The 23,353-nt window shown below is 48.3% G+C and overlaps 1 protein-coding gene across 1 annotated transcript; it reads left to right on the forward strand.

The window, feature by feature from the left end:
• The first annotated feature begins 1,150 nt into the window (after positions 1-1,150).
• Positions 1,151-7,549, forward strand: LOC148833935 (zona pellucida sperm-binding protein 4-like). Its single transcript, XM_088917151.1, has 14 exons — positions 1,151-1,505; positions 1,937-2,056; positions 3,019-3,137; positions 3,255-3,456; positions 3,794-3,912; positions 5,585-5,684; positions 5,757-5,879; positions 5,962-6,134; positions 6,265-6,362; positions 6,461-6,588; positions 6,764-6,944; positions 7,030-7,171; positions 7,278-7,353; positions 7,464-7,549. Exons 1-14 carry the CDS (start codon positions 1,163-1,165, stop codon positions 7,547-7,549), a joined length of 2,010 nt encoding a protein of 669 aa, XP_088773277.1. The 5' UTR covers positions 1,151-1,162.
• The last annotated feature ends 15,804 nt before the right edge of the window (positions 7,550-23,353 follow it).

Raw genomic sequence — 23,353 nt, forward strand, 5'->3', positions numbered from 1 at the left:
GGAGCCTGGATTGAATATGACACCCAGCTGCAGTATCCTCCACAAACAGGTTTACTTCAGTGGCTTTACAGCCCAGAAGCATGATGTCCTGTTGCACTTAAAAGAAGGACATTTTATACTTAACACCTGCTCTCATACAGAAAAGTGTCTAATAACACGTTGTCCACTCTCTGGTGGTGTTAATCTACAAATATCTACATTATTACTCTATTATATAATACAAATATCTATAGACACCAGTGAAACAATAATATTCAATAAATCAAATATTTTATCAGTGTCTTGTCCTTAAAAATATTTAATATATGTATATTTGGAAACCATATTGTGCCATTCTTAATTCTTCTCAATTACTCTTACTCTACTTTCTCTACTTTCCTGCTTATTAGCTTCGTCCCCTGTGCAATATCGATTAACTCCATCTGCACCAAAAACTGCGTTTTTAAAAAGTTATGCCTAATATAAAGTTATAAAGTTAGTCCGTATTAGGAATACAACTACGAAAATTAACTGGTTAAATGTTACCACTAAGAACACACTTTTCACTTTGAACAAGACACTCACGTAATAAACTTGTCATCTACAGTCGCCTTCCATCTTTATGCCTAATATCAGCCCGTGAGGATGTATTGTAATATGGGTGTACTGTATGTGCTGGCGTTGCAGGTCATCAACACAGCGAGATCGTCGAACACATTGAAACTTACCGCGATCTGCATTACAGCAATCATGACGTGAAAACTCATTGTGAAATTAAAACGCGTCACTGTGAAATCTGATCAACGGCATTTCATCACGCTTTAATACATATTATTTTCAAATTGAATTAAAGAGATTAACGGATCCGCTTTGCTGTAACTTTTTTTTTTATTCTTGTCAAGGTTATATTTTTATTGTCTCAGTTTAGACTGATGATACTGTACAAGAACAAATTGATCACGCAGCACATCCGGGCAGTCAAGCTATGTCACGTAATTTCACTCTCAACACCGCGTCCGAAACTTCAGCTTGTGAGAATGTTCTGGATTTCCTTACCTGCTCCTGATTGGCCCACAGGACAGCGCGCGTCTCAGGGCCTGTATATAAGCCCCAGCAGCAAAAGCGGTAGTTATTCTTTCTCTAGAAGTGTTTTTGAGTGAACAAGGGGAGAGGATTGGGTGTGATGGATTTCCTATTGCCTGGATTGTTAGCATGGCTCTGTGTTGCAGTGGCCCAAGCCCAGCTCAAGGATCCAGATGCTGTTTTTGGTGAAGAGGAAGGTTATGATGGTTTTGAGCCAAATGTGGGTAGTCCTGTATTCTGGGAGACCCCACCAGATGAAAATGATGGTTATTTTGCTGGAGAGATGAGAGGGGTGCCAAGTAGGGCAGAGCAGGACTTGATGGAAATGGGCTCTGATGCTGAGGGGGAAGAGCTGGATAAGGACTCTAGTGCTGATGTGCAGAGAGATGTGGCAGCAGTGACAACTGGTCCTTCTGGAGCAGATCCTCCTTCATCTGACCCTGGTAGGGAGTTTCTGCAAGTCTGTGGACTGAATACAAGTGCATGGTAGTAAAGTAGCTCTGCTGTATTTCCCTTAAAAGGAAGTCTGCAATGCATAGGAATGGTCATGACCAGTGGAATATCCACATAGTGCTTTCCATATGGCTGCTCCTTCTTTCCTTTAAGTGGGTTACAGCAGGAACTCCTTCTAGAAGATTCCTTCAGAGTGAAGTGTGTTCTTGTAGCTCTTCACAGGAACAAGTAAATGTTTATTCCATGCTGAATAGAGCCATTTCAGCTGTGGAGCCTTCACCTGAAGACGGTTCCACAGCTGGAACTGTTTTTCTTCTCTTCAGCATGGAAGAAACCTGTACTTGTTCCTTTGCTGATGCAGCTACCAACTTGAAGGTCTTGTACCCAGTAACACTTCTTGCTGTCCTCTCTTCCCTCCCAGAGTCTCAGGGTGACCCCGAGCAGCAGCAATCCCACAGCCGCCCCCTGCTGTCCTGTGGCAAGAGCAGCATGATGCTCAAGTTCTCTGTGAGGAGGTTCAGCCGAGTCTACCTGCTGAAGGGTGAGGTTCTGCCCTGCCTGTACTTGCACTAGCCCTATACATGGACAGGTTGTGCCATCCTCTGTTCAGGAGATCAAAACCTGTTCATGTGCCATCTGAGCTGTAAACCAAAGGATTGTGCTGCAGTGGTATCCCCAAATGTAGCAGGACAACCCCTCTAAACAATTGTCCCTGTACCTCAGTGGGTAGATAGACCTCCAGCACATTTTGCTTGTCTTTGAACATCGCACACTTTCATGGGAATGGGTAGGGAAATCTTGTCCCATACAGTGTATGGGGAAAGTTATAAGCTGAGGGCCTCAGTGGGTAAATACGCCTCCAGAACATTCTGCTAGTCTTTGAACATCACCAGCTGAGGACTAAATACTTCTGTGACTATCCCTCCTAATTCTACGAGGTGTACAGTGCCTCCAAATGTGCTTTTTGCTCCATGGGTTGTATGCCATGTAGTGGGTTACTTGCTCCATAGCTGTAACTATGAATGGAAGAGTTCCCACAGGAGATGGGGGAGGGTGTGAAATACAAGTGGAGAATAACCTCAACTTCATGATGGTTTGAGCTGTACCCTCACTAAATGGGTACATCTGTGCATGAGGTGCTTGAAACCAGACCATGTACCAGGGAGATGAGCTCTGCTAGGTTAGACCAATACTAATGCTTATGTTTCTATGACTTTTTTTTTGTGAGGACATGAGGAGTGTACCTTTGTGATAATTCTCCAGTTTATGATCTTTCAAATGTATCCATGGAAAACCTGCATGCATTCCAGATCAGTACCTTTTGATCAGTTAGATTGAGAGAAGAGCAGGCAAGTGTGGAGGACCAGAATTGGGGGCATGATGCAGTAGATGTCCCTTGCGAAGGGAAGATCTGTGCTTTCTTGATTTCTGGTGCTGTACAGAGCTGCTGTGAAAGACCACTTGCCTGTAAGCCTCTAACACTTCACCTTTGCCTTCTTCCAGGCAAAATGGCTCCTCTCTCGGTCAACAGCCTCCCAAAGCACTGTGGGCACAAGGTGTGGACCACCAGGAGCTGGCTGGTGCTGGTGGCTTCCTACAAAGGGTGTTACATCAGGACCTGGGTAAGGGCAGGCTTTGGGCTTGGACTGGCTGGGAACTTGTGTGAGCAGTAGTGCCTTAGTCAGTCCAAACAGCTCTACATCAGTGCTTTTAACCTGCAACCCTGTTCCCCACCACAGAGGAAGAACCAGCGGCAACACTACTCCCTGACAGTGAGATACTATGACAAACAGCAGAGGAAATGGGTGACTGGCACTGTGTCCTGCCATGTTCCAGTTGTCCCTCCACCCCCACCTCCCAGAGGCCTGACCATCTCCTGCAGTGAGGTGTGCATGACTGTGACCCTGCCTGCTGGCCCCCTGGAGGAGATCAAAGTTCAGAGTGAGTGACTGGGGAAGGGCTTTTACTGCTGGTCCCTGGTAATGCAGGAGGCTTTTACCTAGCAACAAGACTGCTGCTTGTTGGCCACTAATGGAACAGGGAGCTTGATGTGGTGTTTGGAGCAGTTCCAGGGTTCTCTAAATGTGCCTTGAAATTGTGGATGATAGCATTACCCTGTCCTGATAGCTATTTGGAGCTTTATGATGCAAGATGCACCTTGAAATGATACGGCTGCCTCTATTCAGTGTGCTGTAATCTATTGCTGAGTTTGCTTTTTGCACCTGCAATATATAAAATCCTACCAAAGACAAATTGGACTCTTGTGTACCCTGTGCAGGTTCTTCTGGCAGCCTGGTGTCTGTGCTGGACACTCCGTCCTGTGGATACTCTGTGACTGCAGGGCGGCACCTGAACACCCTGACCATCCTGTACACTGGCTGCCATGTTCGGCTTGTGGTGAGGCTGAGCTTGAGCTTTGTTTCCTGAGTATTATACATGCCTGAAAGTAAGACCTTGTCTAAACCAATGAGTATTGGTAGGATTGTAAGCCAGTGGTCTACAAGAAGTTGGTTCAGATGACCAGTGTTAATTTGGCCTGTCAAGTCCCCAAGAGTCAGACTAAATTAGAGGGCAACTAGAAAGTGACTGTTAAGCTAAATATGCACTCATCTTCTTAGATGACTAAACGGTAAGGCTAGTTTTAGTCATACTAGTGAAGTAGCTTAACTTTTATAGCTGTTAAGCACAAACCTCTGTGTAATCCCCAGGAAGGGCAAATCAATTACAAGATGAACCCTTTGCTGCACGGATCTTCCTAATCTCTTTTGGTACACACGTATGGAATTTTGTCAAGTTTCATTATTATAAATTTGAGGCTCCTATCAATACAGAGTTTGCTAATAACTGTAGTAGAATGACTGCTTGAGTTAGTTAAACCTATTAAAACTGGGCAGGTAACATCTGCATTCTTCACCTCAGTGGTATAATAGTTTTTCTGACAAATAACTAGCCCTTTTGACACTGCCAGTTCTCTTAACAGTGACGGGCCTGAGCTTCAGGTGTCACAGCTCTTTAAGCTCGTGTTATTAAGAAATGGGTGAATGCCAGCATGTGCTGAAAATGTTGGTGCCATGATCCTATTTCTCGCATAGCTTCACACCCAGCCACACAAGTATGTTGTCCTCTTTTCTAATGGTTATTTCATGCTGTGTGCACTCTACTTCTCCGAGCACTTTGTCCTGGTTCTTCATTTTGAGAAGATGAACAAAAACTGCGTTTTGATGGTGCCGTTAGAAAGCTGAAATGCAGAACATGTGGCATGTTAAACCAATATTCTTTAAGCATAGCTTCTTGCACTGATCTCCAGTCAAGACACTTGTTTATTCCTGCTTAGTCTTCTGGTTAACTTGAGCACAAGCAACAGTGCAGAAAGTGGATGTTTTAATACAAGTCTCTGCATGCTGTGCCTCAACAAGCACGTCAGTATCTTACAGGAGCCTTTCCTGCTTGGCTTGTCCTATATAAAGTACTGCCAGACTCCAGATTGCTTTCTTCCTGCTGAAAGCATGGAGCACCACGAGCATTGCTTCCTTCCGTGCCTTTTCATTTTGTAAATACGAAGGTGTTCTAGTTCTTAATTACTAGTGTAGATGCCGATCTAGGTACCAATCAATTAAGCAACCATAAGAACTCATGACGTGAGGTGTGGAACGGACTGGCTGGAATTGTTTATCTTGCAGCCAGCCTGCTATCTGTCAGACAAGAAGTAAATGTATTGTCGCATGAAGTGCACCATTCACACATTTCAGTAGGAGTTTTAGATGGAATGACCTGTTAGATGAGTCTGGGTTCACTCCAAGATGCAACTTCCTCTCGGTCATGCTCATTGTGGAATATTTTTGTGAGTATTTAGTCTTTAAAATAGGATGGGGTGGAGGGTGAATTAAGACTGCAGATCATTCACCTTCAGGATGTTGGTTACAATCGTGGCTGTAAACATGCCTTCTACTGTTCTACAGAACAGCTCTCCTGAAAGTTCCTGGGTACTTTCAGATCTGCCGATTGCCAACCCCACTTCCAGAGATTGCCATCACAAGTTCATCTGTCTTATCCTTTATTTTTGTTGCAGGACCAGCACTACACTGTGAAGGTGGTGTACCATCCCAATGATGGCCCAAGAGGGGAGATTGTGGTGTCCTGTCCCTATCGCCCCTACAAACCAAGGGAGGGTGAGTGTATAGGTTTGAGAGCTGGTAATTGGCTACACAACTGTGTTGATGGATCCAATCTGGTCTCTCCAGGATGTAAACTACCCAGGAGCCATCAGGTGGCCTGTGGTCCAGGGAGGATTTCTCCAGCCCACTGCGTGGCCAAGGGATGCTGTGTGGACCCAGAAACATCCTCTTGCTACTATCCACTGGAGGGTAGGCCCCTCCTTACCGATCCAGTCCCAGGCACCTTCCTGACCAGAATAATGAAGATCCTGACATGTTCCTCTCTCCCCAGAGTGCACTGCTGACAAGCACTTTGTCTTTGCTGTCCCTCGGACCATCTCTGTACCCCCTGTGGATCCTGCCAGCCTGGTGGTTGCTGGCAACGCATCCTGCACCCCTGTCATCTGTACCTCAGAGTTTGCCATCTTCAAATTCCCTGTCACTGGCTGTGGGACCCATGCTTTTGTGAGTACACTGATCCCTTTAAAATCAGTTCTCCTAATCCTCTATATAGGAGTGTCTAATTCCTTTATTAGAAGTAGGAGGGACCTGCTCAAGAGGCAGTTGCTGGTTACTGACCTTGCTCTCTGCTCAGGTGGTAGGAGAGACCACCATCTACTTGGCTGAGGTGGAGACACGGGCAAGACGCAATATGCAGAGCTATGGAGTCATTACCAGGGACAGCCCCTTCAGGTGAGCAGGGTTTTGATCATCGAGATCTATTGTGCTGGCCAGCTTACCACATGGAGGAATATGGCTTGGCTACGGCTTCCCCTCCTCCTGCTCTCCAGGCTGCTGGTGGAGTGCCGCTATGCTGAGGGGAACCTGGCCAGCACAGGCTACCTGGTGAAGAGCCCCTACCTGCCCTCTGCTGTCCTGTCCCACGGAGTGTTTGGGGTGCAGCTCCGGATTGCTACAGGTGAGCGGTTGATTATCAAACGGCTCCTCACGAGGGGAGTATTTAATGCAACGTGGCTTGAGGGGTAAGAAATGACTGTTCCAGAGTGAAACATTTCTGACTAGACTCCACTATGCAGTAGCTTTATGGTGCAGCTGCAGTATACAGCTCTACCCACCCCTTCTCCATCTTCTAGACGAGAGCTACACCAGGTTCTACCCTCAGTACCACCGGCCCCTCCGGCTCCTGCTGGGGAACCCAGTCTACCTGGAGGTGCGACTGCTGAACGCTCCAGACCCCAACCTGGTGCTGCTGGTGCACTACTGCGTTGCCTACCCCCGCTCTGGCCAGGCTGTCTGGGTGCTGCTCTATGATGGGTGAGGGGCTCCTGCTTGTGCAGCTCTAACCCTGGGCTGGTCAGTGGGTGGCAGGCAGGGTCCTGATCTTGGTGCCTCTCTGCAGCTGCCCCAACCCTCTGGACTACGGCCACACGTCCACCCTGCACATCCACTCCAAGCTGCCTCTGCCCAAGCACCACCGCCGCTTCCACATCCAGACCTTCCAGTTCCTGGACAGCACGTCCTACTCCTACATCAATGAGGAGGTGAGTCTTATGGGGATACAGGCTGTATAGATCACTGTAGAACAACATGTTAAGTTGTCGGTTATCCCCACTTTAAAATCCCTCTACCCATTCCCCTCTCCTCCAGATCTACTTCATGTGCTCCACAGAGCTGTGCCTACCGTCTGAGCGGCAGTGTGTGGAGGGCTGCTTTGATGGCCGCAGTGAGTCTCTATTTAAGCTCTTCTCTGTGTGTTCCTTCTGTCCATGCACATCCGATGCTTTGCAATAGTATTTTTACCTCGGGAGCCCACTATCTGATCTTCTCTTGCAGAAATCCCAGTGCTGGAGAACCCAGATGCTGACAGGCGCTGTGTCAGGACCCCCTGTCCAGGAAAGAATGAGGGCCCCAGGGACTGAGGGGTAGGTTGGGAGCGGGGGGGTACCAGTTTTGTTAAATTCCTATAGCACCCCCCAGAGCTGAGTCCTGATTCCCTTCTGTAACTTCTCTCCTGTTAGTGTCTCAAAGTCCTGTGTTTTTCCTGCACTTAAGGGGGCTTCAACCACTTTTTCAGGTTCCTGCATGCTGCTTCAGGGACCAGCAACCTGTGTCTGAAGAGCTGGTTCTGTTGGAGGAAGTCAGTCCTAATAAAGATGTTGAAAGTGATTCTGTGTTGTAGTGGTTTGATGGGTTTACTGAGACAATTATCAATTGTAGCAGTAATCACAAGGTTGTTCGTTGGGGCTTTTAGAAAATCAATCGTCAGAACAACTAACAACGCACACCCACGGGTTCAATACACGAGATACATTTATTAATATAAACTGTGCACCAAACATATATTAGTCTGCCTGGATACGAGCGGCAGACCTTACTGTGAGGGTTATCAATATACAAGGTATATAATCTCGAAGAGATGCAAACACAAAGAGATACACAACAGAGAATATATGTCAGTATATATCGTTCGGTTACCAAATCGCTAATCAGTGTTATTACCCACTGTTACTCTAAACTTGGAAGTAAATACATTACTCATGAATTAAATTGATAACAATTGTGTTGAGGTACAATTAAATTCTCGAGACGCAATGTAGAACATGGGGTTTACTTATCCACTGTGTCTGGATTTGGAATTTCCCGGCACGAACACCAAACCAGCTGACAGGCTCTGTTGCAGCCTCTGTTGCAGCGGTTGTCCAATGGGCGTTGTGTCGGCGTCCTTTGGCTACCGGCCAACCAGTCGAGGTGCAGCTCAGAGTAGGACGGGCGGAGGAATCTGACTGCGGCGCGCAGGGCAGTCGTTGCTCCGAGGGGATCTACCAGCAGTCCGGCTGGCTAGTAGAAAGTCTCTATGCACAGAGTGTGACCGCGAGTCCTCACAAGTCACTCTTTTGCCTGGGAAGAAACTGGTTCGTTCCCGGTCCAGCGCTGCTTCTGAATAAGCTATTCAGGTTGTCGACGAGGGTCCAACTGTAGGCTGCCGTTGATCAAGCGGAGCATTCACGTTGGTAGAATTCTGAGTACGTACGGGATCCTCGGCCTCGCGCTTAGAACAAAGTCCAAGTCCTTTTGCAGACAACAGCAGTTGTCACGTGATGTCTCTGAGGATGCGCGAAAATGGCCAAGGAGAGCCCAGAACTGAGCTTGCGCTCCCTTTTTGATCAAGACCCAGATGTGTGCTGATTGGTTGAGAGTTTGGCGGGCATTGGAGACCCACGTGGTATTACCAGTCCCTGATTGGTTGGTCAAGGTGAGATATAAGTCACTTACTCTTGACACTTAGGAATGCAGTCCAGATGTCCATTCGGCACTCCCTAGACTGATAGGCGCCAGTGGATGACCATTGATCATGATGGCCAGGCTTAGCTACTTGCATCCCCGTCTGGGAGCTTGCTTCTTATCAAAAGAAAAACATCTTAAATCAGCTTGCCTGAATTCTTTCTCTGTGGCTGCACCACAGAGATGGAGGGTGAGATGGGGCCTCCTTTAGGAGCATACCAACGCTTAATTCTGTCTTATTAACCAGCATTGCCGCTACATATCCCCCCTTTTTGAAGGTCATGAGGTCCTGAGGCGTTGTTGCCTTCAAAACAAAAACAGAGTTAAGTGATGTTTGTTGTACCACGGTGGATTCTACCACCCAATATTCACATTACCTCTCGAGAATTTGTACAGGAAATAGTGTTGGAAAGAACATTGCGTATACCTGCTCTCAGTTATAAGGTACCTAGGAATGAGGCATTGGGCATCATCATTAGCTCTAGACCTTAAACTTCCGGCAATTCACTATCAGTATCGGATAGCTCTGCAGCAGGCAGACGTTTGGGAGTGGTCACCTGATTTCGGTGATAAACCATTGCTCCCTTTGTCTCATTCAAACTACCCCGCAAGGCTTTGATACAAGAGAACAGCATCCAACACATTACCCCAGCCATGATCCAGCTACCCAGCAGCAGTGTCAAGATGACCACGTTTATTGTTCCTAGCGCCCCAGAGGATCCACAACGACTGTGCTTGGGACCTACCAGTGTAGTTTTTAAGTTTGTGTCGTTGAGAACAAATTCGACTAACTGTACACCCTCAAGACTTACTGTCTCTTGGATTCTCTCATCCAAGTCAACGCTGTGTCCTCTGAAAGCGTCCACATCTCGAGTTCCGTTTCATACAGTTCTGACTCCAGGTGATACAGTGCTAAATCGTTGAGATGCACTATAGCTCCTTCAGGAACTTGTAGAAAAACTGTTTGGTTGGGTAGCTGCACTTCGGTAGCTGTATCATGTCTGTCATAGGTTATTGTAACAGTTAACTGTGGTGTGCTGACCAGCCATTTCTTTCCCACCTGCTCAACCTGGGGTTCATTAACCTCACTTCTGCTCGTCACTGTGGCTTTACACTTTTCAGTGGCAGCCCCCTTTCTGATACCACACAACCTCTGAGTTGTGTCCCTAAGGAATGGCTTACTTGGGCATACCCAGTGGATATCCTTGGTTGATATACACAGTTCCAGGTTTGGAACAAGATACAAATTTGGATCATCCTCCTGGTAAGCTACGAGCGGTGGGGTGGTCAACTTCACATGCATGTCCCCCCTCCAGAAGCCAACGTTCGATATAGACTTGAGTCTATAGATATCCTTGCCACTCACGATGGGAAGGTTCACCAGGAAACCTATTTCCTTGGCTTCGGGGTTGACATGTATAGGAATGGCACTGCCTAGACTGTATGCAAGATGTACCTGTAATGGCTGCACCATCTCAGAAGTGGTTGTCCTAAGTACTTCTTCTACTAAGGACAGTGGAACCAAGTAAGTTGGAATCGGTCCCATGGCTAGGCTAGTTATCGTGGCACTAAGCTCCCTAAGCAAATCCTGCATCAGCATCTTGACCTGTTGCACGTAAGCATAATCCCACTGTAACACGTCGACAATCTTGCCCACGGTGTGGAGGGTGTTATTTAACACTGCTGCATGAAGGTTTACTGCTAATATTGTGCCCTGTAAGGTTTTACCTAGGCTTTCCAGCCGCTGCTGCTGTTGATACAGCCTGTCCTGAATTTCTGGCATTTCCTTACGTAACCCAGACACCTGCCTTCTCAGGGTGGTCAGGGTGACAGTGTTAGCAGCAAACAGACCAGCTGAAAATAGCGAGCCCACGGCGGAGGCCGCAGCAATCAGACCCCCCAAAAACCTTTTGGGGCGGCTGAGGCCTGTCATCTCCTCCTGGCTGACTGTTGCCTTCCTCAGCTGGCGGAGCATGTGTATAGTGTCTAGCTGGGCATGCCATACAACATCCTTAGCCCACTGCCTACCATGATGGGACACCCTACTGTTCATGTTGATGTGCTTCCGAAACACATCACTTGGGTCCAGCCGCACATACACTCGCTGAGTATATGTTCTGCAATTTGTTAACAACAATCCGGGAGCGTCCTGCAGGACTATGCCGGTAGGAGGACCGGGTTCCACAACTTCAAGGGGCTGTGTCGAGGCGATCCACAGCACTGTCAGGACCAGCCGTGGCAGTTTTAGGATTCCCATTCTGGAACACAGATGAGGCACATGGTACAGTTCCACTATAATTTTGAATATATTTTCCTAGGAGGACCTACACTACAGTACCTAACTACCTGCAGCTACAAAGGGGCACCCCCCTCTTGATCGGGTTTAGACTTTTAACCCTATTCTGTGTCCTCTGGCGCCATTTGAGGTGGGCGATACAACCGGAGGTGGTTGCGATGCACCCACTTGTAGACCAGAGATTGCCTTCCTTTTTCAATCCGAATTCGATAAGCTACCGGTGATACCTTATCGACAATCTCGTGGGGTCCTGTCCAACTGGGTAAGAACTTCCGGGCCACCCCTGTGGGTTTGGCAAATTGGAAGTACAGGACCTTGTCTCCTACTTGGAGTTCCTGGTTAACTGCCTTTCGGTCATAGTAAGCTTTCCTACCCTCTGCACTCCTTCCCAGATTGTTCTGGGCAAAAGCAAAGGTTGCCTGCAGATGTGCTCGCAGGTCTGACACATACTGATGGGCTGTAGCAGCCCCCGTCGTGCTCAGGTCCTCCACCCCATAAAGACAGTGTAGGGGAAGAGTCATCTTCCGACCTGTCATCATCTCAAAAGGTGGGACCCCCGTAGAGCAATGGGGCGTGGCTCGGATGGCCATCAGAACCAGGGGCAGCTTAATGTCCCAGTCCCTACTGCTGGTGGAGACAAACTTTTTGAGCATACTAACCACCGTTCGGTTTGCCCTTTCTGCCTGGCCTGAGGATTGAGGGTGGTAGGAGATATGCAACTGGGCCTTGACCCCAAGCATTTTCCACAGGGTTGCCATTACTGTAGCTGTGAAATGGGTTCCCCGATCCGAGTCCACGGTCAGGGGGAGTCCCCATCGACTGAACACATGGTTCACCAACAGCACTGCAGTTGTCTCTGCCGTGTCGTTGGGTGCTGGGAGGCACTCAATCCATTTTGTGAATGCACACGTAACAGTGAGGAAATATTTGTTCCCTCTGGATGACCTCACCAGCGGCCCCACCCAATCCATTTGTAGATTGGACCAGGGGAATATCATGCCCTTTTTCTGGAGTGGTGCACGGTGCAAGGGCCGTGATGGTTGGAACTGGCTACACGTCAGACACCCCTTTACATACGCGGCGATGTCTTGGCCCATGTGAGGCCAGAATGCGTACGTGGCCTTGATTCCCCGGTGGCCCCCACAGGGCTCGTCATGAGCGTGTTGGATCATGACCCCCCGATGGCAGCGGGGAACTACCCACTTTGGGACACCTTGTGCAACTGGTACACAAACCAACAACCCCTTTATAATTTTTAGGTTGTCTTTCACCTCTGCCAGCTCCTTCAGCTCCGGAGACTGGCTCAGCACCTGCTCCGAAAGAGGTTGACGCACTGGGTCAGCGATATGCTGATACATTTGCCCAATTGCTGGGTCCTGTTTCTGCATTTCCGCAAGATCAGTGTTAAAACCTTGTGACCCAAGCACTACAGATTGAGGGTCAGCTCCGACATCCTGTCTAGCCCTGCTTCGGGTGACCGCCTTGACCTCAGCCACGGTTTCTGGGGGTAGCCATTCCTGCTGGAACTGCCAGGGTTCCCCCTCTAAGGCGCCAGATTTGGCCAGCCGGTCGGCCTCATCATTCCCGTCTTTGTCAGGTCTCTTCACCTGGGAGTGTCCCTTCACCTTCCTCCAGTAAACCATCATTCCAGCCTCGGTCGTGAGCTTGTCACTGGCCAGGAACAACTCTTTGTTCTTTACTTCCTTGCCCCGGGCATTTTTCATGCCGTTACCCTTCCAATACGGAAGATGGGACACGAAGCTATGTCGGGCATAGTTCGAGTCACTACAGATGACAAATTGTTTAAGGCCATTTGTCAGGGCCTGCTGGAGGGTGAACAGCACCCCAGCTACTTCCGCATACTGACTAGTCTTTGGTCCTAGCTTATAGCGGGTCGGCCCACAGGGAGTATTGTCTTGCCAGACTACTCCTACCCCTGCTAGCACCTGCTGTTCGTGGCGAAAAGAGCAACCGTCAACATAGGCCATGGGTAAGCCCTGGCCCACGTTCTCATCGTAGTACCGATGATTGTTCGGTAGCTCAGCAGCGGGAATTGTTTCTGGAGCTTCCATGTCAGTGTCACAGCCGTGACACACTTGGCCCAAAGCCAGGCCCTGTCCCAGGTACATTTTCTTGCTCTGTGCATAACGTGCCTCTATCTCATAGCCTTGTAGGGCCATCATCCATGCCACAATCCTGCTGTTTGACACCCTGCCCGCTTTCAGTCTCTGGCTATGCAGGAATGTCACAGGTTGGTGGCAGGTTTTCGATGATGATCTTTTGTCACCCTACATAACTACGGAAGTGTTCTACCGACCAGACCGTAGACAACAGGGCCTTCTCGCAGTCCAAGAACTTTTGCTCCACTGGGCTCAGGGCTCGACTGGCATACGCCACCACCCTTCGTTCTTGGTCATATTCCTGACTCAGAGCAGCCCCAAGGCAGTGCTCTGAGAACCCTGCTTCAAGGTAGAAGACCTTATTTTTGTCAGGGTAGGCCAAGCACGGTGCACTACCGAGTCTGCGCTTCAGCTCCATCAAAGCCTGTTCTGAGGAAGGTCCCCACTCAAAGGGCACGTCTTTCTGCAACAGCTTGTGGAGGGGCCTTGCTATTTCAGCGTAATCCTCAATGAACTGCCGGGAATAATTACATACTCCCAGAAAGCTGCGCAGTTCAGACAGGTTAGTGGGCGACCTCATATTCTGGATAGCTTGGACTCTGCTGGACTGTGGCTGTATGCCTTGGGCTCCAACCAATAGTCCCACGTACTCCACTTGGGTCCTACACCACTGTCCCTTAGCCAGAGACAGTTTGGCCCCTGCACGGGAGAGCTGGGTCAACACATGCCTGATCTCAGCCATGTGTTCTTCCCAGGTCTGACTCCGCATCAGAATATCGTCCACATAGACCAGGTTGCCCCTGGCGGCTGCATCACTCATGGCTTTGTGCAGAAATATGTTGAACTCCGCTGGGGAGTTGGAATACCCAAAGGGGCATCGATTCCAGGTGAACTGCCTGTTCCCAAAGGAAAAGGCCAGTTTGTACTGGTCTGTCGATTCTACCTTAAGGGTCCAGAACCCATTGGCCACATCCACTGTGGTGAAATATTTCGCTGTTGTCACCTTGGCTAACTCCTGATCTAGGTAGATCATTGGCCATCGTGACAAAGGAACCTGTTTATTCAGCTGCCGGTAGTCAATGGTCAGACGCCACTTACCATTGGGTTTCAGCACCGGCCACAGTGGGGAGTTATAAGTGGAGTTACACTCCCTTATGATCTGACGCTCTAGTAGAGCATCCAACGTCTGCTTTATGGACTCGTATGCCGTGAGGGGAATGCGATACTGCCTGACATAGGTTGGGCGGGCGCCAGGGGCCGTAGGAATGCGCACTGTGTGCAAATCCGTCACCCCGCAGTCATAGGCGTCCCGTGCAAACACTTCCTGGTAATCCTGGAAGATCTGACGCAGCTGCTGACGCTGGCTTTCCGTTTCCAGGGCATCTGCCTTACCAACCTGTTCCTGTACTTGCTCTAGGAACCCCGCTTTTGACAGCATGGCGGTATCCCGGGTCGCACTCTCGGCTGAGTGGTCCGTAGGAACACCTGCGTGTACTGTATACACCATCTCATCCTTATCGCTAAGGTCCACTCTGCACACTTCCTCGTTGCAGAATCCCTCTATTGGCATAATTGCAATCATCCGTCGGGGGTAGGTGTAGTACACCTGCTCGGTTCCCCCCTCCCTGGCCAAGGGACCAGGGAGCTGCCCCAGTACTGGGATGGCCAGTTCGAAATCATAGAAACCATTGTCAATTACCAGTCCCATGTCAGTGCGAGCAGGGATTTTGACATCTTGTTTTGCTATGTTCTGCACCAACAGGCAGGTGGCTCGGCCATTCCGTTCCAGTCTGGGGGTACCACAGACTGCTAGGTTCAGTCTGATAAACTGAGCTGATGGTTGGAAGAAAACCATCTCAGCATCCATTCTCTGTCCCTTCTTTAGGGCAAGGCATACCGGAAACCCTGCTGTTGACGCAGGAACGATCACGTCCGATTCGTTTACTACCTGGCAGGCCTGAGGAATCGTCTGACCTGACCGAATGTTCTCGGGGTCGCCGCTTAGAGAGTGGGCATCTGGGTTCACCCGTGTCCACAGCACACTGTTTACTGTGTCCAGCTGGGCGCCCAGTCGAACCAACAGGTCTGCACCAATACAGACCGAGTGGGTCAGCTGAGGTGCTACCTGGAAGTAGTGAGCAAACTTCCTTTTTCCGATGGAGATGGAAGCTGCACAGCTTCCTTTGCTCCAAATGGACCTATGAGGTGGGGGTGCCCACCACAGAACCTGTGATTGCGTCACCAGGGTCACCTGACGGCTTCGGGACAGGTCCTCGAACAGACCTTCACTGATTATGGACTTCTCAGAGCTGAGGCTGAGAATTACATCATTAACCTGCACTTCTGCCACCTGGACCCCTCCCACCACCATGGGGTGGTAGTCCTGGTCCCCCTGAGGTACCAGGGCGCACAGAAAGGACTCCCATTCATTACCGGACAGGGAGATCCACTCTTCTTCAGGGATGAAAAAGGGGTGTGCTTTACCTGGCGGGTCAAGCAGCTGCTCGGAGCACTGCTCCTGTAGTTGGGAGACCGTGGGAGTGCTGGCCTGGGCAGGACTTCCCTGTAGTTTTGGAAAGCAAGAAGAGGCATTTATTTCTCGTCCAGAGGAACCAGGAGGATCCTCCAACTCAGCTATAGTGTTCAGTGGGCACTGTGTGATCACAGCATAACCACTGAACCCCCCTTTTTGCTGTACGACAGGCTTAGGGTTTTTGACCTGAGCCCACAATTTTCCACGCTGGCAGTCCACCAGAGGCTCCAGCCTGTCAAGCAGGTCTTGGCCAATGAGTAGTGGCTCTGTTTTAAACCTAGAGATGTAAACAGGATGCACCACGTTCATTGGCCCGAACCTAAGTGCCACCCACACTCGGTGTGTGATCCTGGCATGATCCTGGGTATAGCTGGAAATATCTATCTTACACGGTTCTACCTTAAGTCTGATGCCTTTTCCTTTCGCTACTCGTTTGAGCTCGCTGAGTAGATCGGCTGACATCAAACTAATTTCAGCCCCAGTGTCAATCAGTGCTTCTCTAAGACGTTTTCAAGAGAAACCTTGATATAAATACGCCTTGCTTTGCCTTTCTGGCTGAGATTCCCTAAGAATTGTTGGAAGCCTGCCTTTTCTTTGACTTCAGGGGCGGGGTCAGCGCCCAACTCAGAGTCACAGCCTTCTTCCAGGCAGGAACCCTCCCACCCAATCAGATAGACTGAGGGAGGGGTTTGGGATGGATCCCCGCCTCCTCTAGTGGGAGGGGGCGTGGTCCCCCTAAGCTCATTCACGCTTCCGGCATTCGGTGCGGAAGGTTTACCCTGTCCTGATCTCTCAAGCAGGGCTTGTTCAAGCCTGGCCAGGCGGGTTGCAGTCGACTCCCTTCGTCCAGCCTTATGATAGGCTCTGCCTGTGCCCTTGCCTTCCCCGTAGCGCTCACGGTGGCTCTGACGCTTAGTGCGGTCCTGCCTGCCTATTTTGCGCCGGGCCTTAGCGGGCTCAGGAACCTCAGCTCCCTCGAGCTGAGGCGAGTCGTCAACCCTGCTGGCTTTAGTGGCGAACACGGCCGTTTTAGCAGGTTTTCGCTCTGAGGACGCAGAGACTTCAGCTCCCCAGGCTTTTTGAGCCAACCTTCTAATGTCAGCCATTTTCATCGCTTTTGCATCAGTGTGCATCACAATCATTTTCCTGATTGAGGGATGCAGATTAGCAATGAATAAACCTTTGAAAGTCACGTTCTCTTCGCAACCCTCTTCATTCCGCCCTGCAAAATAAGTGCGCCTAAGCCTCTCATAATAGTCGCGAGGGGCTTCAGCTTTTTCGTGCTTAATATGGTGCGCAGCGGCCACGGCAGCTATGGGATCGATAAAAGCCGAAAATTCTCCGATCATTGCCTGACACAGCTCCTCAAAGCTATTACAGACCTCCGGTCCTTGTCTAGACATCCACTCGTGGACCGCTCGGCTAGTAGTTTTCCTTACTAACATAGCCTTTTCCTGTTCGGACGCTCCGGGCATAAACTGCAAAGTATATCTCAGCTCATCGATGTAGGTTTCCACATTATTCCCTGACACTGACGGGTCAAACCTTTCTACATCTTTGGCTAACTGCCTCAGGGAGTGGAGGTTAATTTTTACGGTTTCTCCGCGGGCAGGGGGACGGCCGTGATCAGGAGCAGGGGGTCCATGCCTGAATTGCATCGCCCTTGCGTCTCGCGCAGGGCTCGGCGATCTCCCCCATGCCGATCCGACCACAGACCCTGGCCGGGAGAAACCTCCTCCCGGCACGCTGGGTGAGCACTCCGGGCTGCTAGGTGGGCTGGCATGCAAGTGGAATCTAGCCTGTTTTGCTTCCAGTACGGCAGCATCTAACTCCTTTTGCCTTTTCTGGCTGAGCTCATTTAAACTCTCAATTTCTTTTTCTTTTTCTTTCAAGCTCGCTTCCAGGTCTCTCCTAGCTACCTCAGCCGCAGGTTCTCTAGCAGACAGGTCATCTAATTTACCTAAAACTTCCCTGAGTCTGTCTTCACTTTCCTCATTTTTCACTCTCTTTTCTCTGATTATATCCAACAACTCAACTCGCTCCGCCTTATATCTTTCTAGCTTTCCCTGAAGCTTTTGAAACTTTGTCAGCTCGGACAAAGACAGTTCCAGCTGTTTAGCTAGATTTAAGGCGAAACTCGATAGGACCTGAACTGCGTTCACGGACCCTCCTGTGTTAAGCTGGTTCGCTACCTTAGCTACTAAATCTACTTGCAGCTTCTCAATATCGTCAAAGTTCAACTTTTCGATACCGCTCCAGTAACCAGGATTGTCGTCGCTAGAAATAGTACTTATAAGCGACTCCACTTCAGACATTTTAGCAGCCATTGTCATTACGTCAGAGAAACTTTAAGAGTATTACTTTTTTTCTTTTACCAAAATAAAATATGGAATCTAAACACCCGAGCAGATGGATTTCCAATCAGCACACGTTACACTAAACGCTAGAAAACAGGGGGATTTCCTTACGCAGTTATCAGCACACCCGGTATTCGCGTATAGAAGCCGCGGTGCTGTGCTGAACTTGAACTCACAGCAATATCAGTTATTCTGTGCGATTGATTCTCATTTCATTCTAAACTCGCCCGCACAGGGACGCCAGTAAATGTAGTGGTTTGATGGGTTTACTGAGACAATTATCAATTGTAGCAGTAATCACAAGGTTGTTCGTTGGGGCTTTTAGAAAATCAATCGTCAGAACAACTAACAACGCACACACACGGGTTCAATACACGAGATACATTTATTAATATAAACTGTGCACCAAACATATATTAGTCTGCCTGGATACGAGCGGCAGACCTTACTGTGAGGGTTATCAATATACAAGGTATATAATCTCGAAGAGATGCAAACACAAAGAGATACACAACAGAGAATATATGTCAGTATATATCGTTCGGTTACCAAATCGCTAATCAGTGTTATTACCCACTGTTACTCTAAACTCGGAAGTAAATACATTACTCATGAATTAAATTGATAACAATTGTGTTGAGGTACAATTAAATTCTCGAGACGCAATGTAGAACATGGGGTTTACTTATCCACTGTGTTTGGATTTGGAATTTCCCGGCACGAACACCAAACCAGCTGACAGGCTCTGTTGCAGCCTCTGTTGCAGCGGTTGTCCAATGGGCGTTGTGTCGGCGTCCTCTGGCTACCGGCCAACCAGTCGAGGTGCAGCTCGGAGTAGGACGGGCGGAGGAATCTGACTGTGGCGCGCAGGGCAGTCGTTGCTCCGAGGGGATCTACCAGCAGTCCGGCTGGCTAGTAGAAAGTCTCTATGCACAGAGTGTGACCGCGAGTCCTCACAAGTCACTCTTTTGCCTGGGAAGAAACTGGTTCGTTCCCGGTCCAGCGCTGCTTCTGAATAAGCTATTCAGGTTGTCGACGAGGGTCCAACTGTAGGCTGCCGTTGATCAAGCGGAGCATTCACGTTGGTAGAATTCTGAGTACGTACGGGATCCTCGGCCTCGCGCTTAGAACAAAGTCCAAGTCCTTTTGCAGACAACAGCAGTTGTCACGTGATGTCTCTGAGGATGCGCGAAAATGGCCAAGGAGAGCCCAGAACTGAGCTTGCGCTCCCTTTTTGATCAAGACCCAGATGTGTGCTGATTGGTTGAGAGTTTGGCGGGCATTGGAGACCCACGTGGTATTACCAGTCCCTGATTGGTTGGTCAAGGTGAGATATAAGTCACTTACTCTTGACACTTAGGAATGCAGTCCAGATGTCCATTCGGCACTCCCTAGACTGATAGGCGCCAGTGGATGACCATTGATCATGATGGCCAGGCTTAGCTACTTGCATCCCCGTCTGGGAGCTTGCTTCTTATCAAAAGAAAAACATCTTAAATCAGCTTGCCTGAATTCTTTCTCTGTGGCTGCACCACAGAGATGGAGGGTGAGATGGGGCCTCCTTTAGGAGCATACCAACGCTTAATTCTGTCTTATTAACCAGCATTGCCGCTACAGTGTCCTGTGTGCCTTAACTGGAGGTGGGGGTAGTTGGGCTCTTGAGCAAGTAAAATGGGTGCGATTATCCATAGTCATGTTGGATTACCAACCTGTAAAGATCTAATGGTGTCCTTTCCTACTGCATTGTAGTTCCTGCAGGACAGACTCTCGCTGTTGGTCATATACTTGTATGACACAAAGTTCAGGTGTCTGTGAAGCAGAAGTCTTCATAACTTCATATGCATATGGAAGTCTGGCTTGCACCCACCAGACTTGAATAGCTAAAGATAGTCCTTTATACTTTATATCCAAGTTGCAGACTAGACCATAGTTGGTTCTTTTCGTGTGCTGGGCTTACAGCCAGCTTACCACATACATGTCCCTTATCTTACTGAGCAAGGACAAGCACAATTGTTATTTTTGGGCACAAAGCCAACCTCCAGCCACTAGACTGCATACAGTAGCTTGCAAAAATATTAAAACAGAAAATATCTCACTTCCCAGGTGTCTCCTATCTCTTCAATATTGTTACTTTCTCCAGCTTCACATCACCTGCATTAGAGAATGTTTGTGAAGCTCTACTCCATTGAGTGGGTTGTAGGCAGTGCAACCATTTCAAATGGTGACGCATCTCTCCATCCGGATCTCATTCCTGCACCTACATGGGATGGTTTGGCCAGAAGTACTCAAGTGGACTGGAGCAGTTCTTAAATACCTAGGGCATTTAAAAAAAAAGCTGCCATATACATGGGTGCAGTTGGAAGCTTTTCATGCCTAGTAATAGTACTGTACATGTTCAATTCCAAATGGCAAGAAAATATTTCCAGTCTAAAGCTCTGCTCTCCGAGTGACAGATACTCAAAGTCCTATTAATGGGCTTTTCTACCACAACATACAGTAGTGATGGCAGCAGTTCTATGTAGTTAGCATTTTCAAATTCATCCAGTGGGAGGGATGATACTCCTTTTGATGGCAGTTTCACTTAAGTGCAGGGCAAAATGCCAATATTGAACTTTAGATGAAGCCTTTAAAAGTAGCTTCTCAAACCACTTTACAGTAGTAAAAACCAAGCAAAGGAGGCAACTGAATTGCAGAAATGAAAAAAGGGGTTTGCAATAGAGTAGGACAATAAAACGGCAGACACAGAACCAGTCCCCTAAAAACCCTTCTGAAGAATGTTTGGATCACTTCTGCAAGCCCTGGTCCCGATACTGGCTGCTGAGTTCTGCACGTACCCATTTTGTTCCCTGTGAATGAAGGCACCCTGGTATGCCAAGAGTTGTAGTAATCAATTTCAAAGAAGATGAAAATGGTGACTAATTTGTAGCTACTGTTAGGGGTAAACATGGGGGATAGTCTGATATTTGAGGAGGAAGAAGGATGATTTTACAATATTTGCACATCTACTGTAGGTGCCTGGATCTAATATGAGCGGCAGGTGCAGTGTCCTCCACAGACAGGGATACTGCACTGGCTTTACATAGTTAATGGGAGGAGCCCAGAAGCAAGACTTCAGTCCTGTTGTGGTTAAAAGGAATTGTATGTACTTAACACTTGCTTTCATATAGAAAAGTGTCTGATTATGTATTGTCAGCTCTCTGGTGCTATTATTCTACAAATGTCTAGATTATTATTCTATCATACAATGCTAAAATATCCACAGACACCAGTGAAACAATCAATAAATCAATATTGTAACGCAACGGGGGCTCAGGCGGGCGCCCTTGCCGCATCTGGTCGGCCCAAAGTATAGGTGGCTCGAACCCGGGACTTCCGCGTCTCTCTGCAGCGACCCAGCCCCGTGAGCTAAAGAGAGATCTCCCTTTAGCTCACGGGGTTGAGTCGCTGCAGAGAGACGCGGAAGTCCCGGGTTCGAGCCACCTATACTTTGGGCCGATCAGATGCGGCAAGGGCGCCCGCTTGAGCCCCCGTTGCGTTACATTGGTGTCAGAAGCGGGGTGGGATAGCCCTTCGCCGGGGACGGCGATTTAAGCGGGGGAGAGTGTAACGCTTACGGCCGTCAGGTACTGTGTAAGAGCCGGCGTACCAGAGCAGGTGACGTCACCGCCCTTCCCTATGATAGCAGGACTACAGCTACTGGGCTGTGGAGAGATCTCTCTTTAGCTCACGGTGCTGGGTCGCTGCAGAGAGACGCGGAAGTCCCGGGTTCGAGCCACCTATACTTTGGGCCGACCAGATGCGGCAAGGGCGCCCGCCTGAGCCCCCGTTGCGTTACAATATTTACACATGGATATGTTGTGCCATTTTCTAATCTCAATCCTTGCTCAGCTATTTGTATTTTCCCCCTTATTAGCCTCGTCACCTAGTGTATGCAATACCGATGAACCCGACCACTGAAAACTGTTTTGAAGCTCCGTGAATTTGCCTCGCCCCCCACACACACCCTACAGACAGTACAAACGATGAAACCCTCCTCATTCCTTTGTGCCACGTTTGTGCCGTTTAAAGTAGCGCTTGTGCTGATGTCGTTTCCGAGATATAGTAACCCCGTCTGCCGAGTTCAAGCGCTCTGTTACCGGAGCGATTATTGGAATTCGGGCGGTGGTGTTTTTTGCACTTAATTCCAGTGCGTTTGAGTGAAGAGGAAAATTACATTTGTCACCAGTATCATACCCCAAACCAGAAGAGTTGCGGATGTGGCCTTAAAAGGCGAACATTAGCAAGCAGCTGCATGTTCTTACAAAGAGGCTTTAACTAGCACGTCTTCGTAGCTGTGTCCTTTTTGAAAAATCTGAAGAAGTAATCGGTTTCTCACTGTGTCCTTTTAAAATGAGTATGCAAATCAAGGGCCGTTTAAAGATTCATCTTTCAGCCACGTGTTTAAAAAAAAGTTAGGATTAGTAACTTCCTGTATCACAAGACCATTGTTTTCATACAATTTCATAGTATCGGCATACTGCACTACTTGGACATAATGTATTGCATACACCCTGGACACATCGCAGCTCTATTTATATTGAGCTCTGTCTGAGTTTATTTTATTCCATTTCTATTGCACTATTATCTATTATTATATAACCTTATTTTGTAACTTTAATTTTGTGATTTTGAGCTCGCAGAAAAAAAAAACATTTCATTGTCACCAGCTACTGCTGCACGGTGTGTTGTTATGGATTTGATTAATAAACTCCGATTGATTGATTAAGCAAAAAGAAAACATCTTAAATGTGAAAAAGAATCAGGACATTTTTAAGGGGGCACTATGCAACAAGTTAACCCATATAGTTCAGATTTTGACTGCAAAACAATCTGGAATCTGGAAAGTATTTTTATTTTCAGATAAAAATACCGAACATAGACTGTATCTACATGGAAGTTTAAAGGTACCAACACACTCGGTACTTTTAATTAATCGATGTGATTAAATCAACGGGTTTGCTTTCCGTGCAATTGGAGTTCGGTGGGGTGGATGTTTTGCATTTGAAAATAGCGCCTCCTTTTTCGAAGTATGACGCAAATACAGAAAGATCACGACCATCAGATCTTTTAATTGTGATCTTTGATAAGCTGAGCCC

The sequence above is a fragment of the Atractosteus spatula genome, chromosome 5 (genome assembly GCF_055471065.1).
Source record: "Atractosteus spatula isolate fAtrSpa1 chromosome 5, fAtrSpa1.hap1, whole genome shotgun sequence".
Lineage (NCBI taxonomy): Eukaryota > Metazoa > Chordata > Actinopteri > Semionotiformes > Lepisosteidae > Atractosteus > Atractosteus spatula.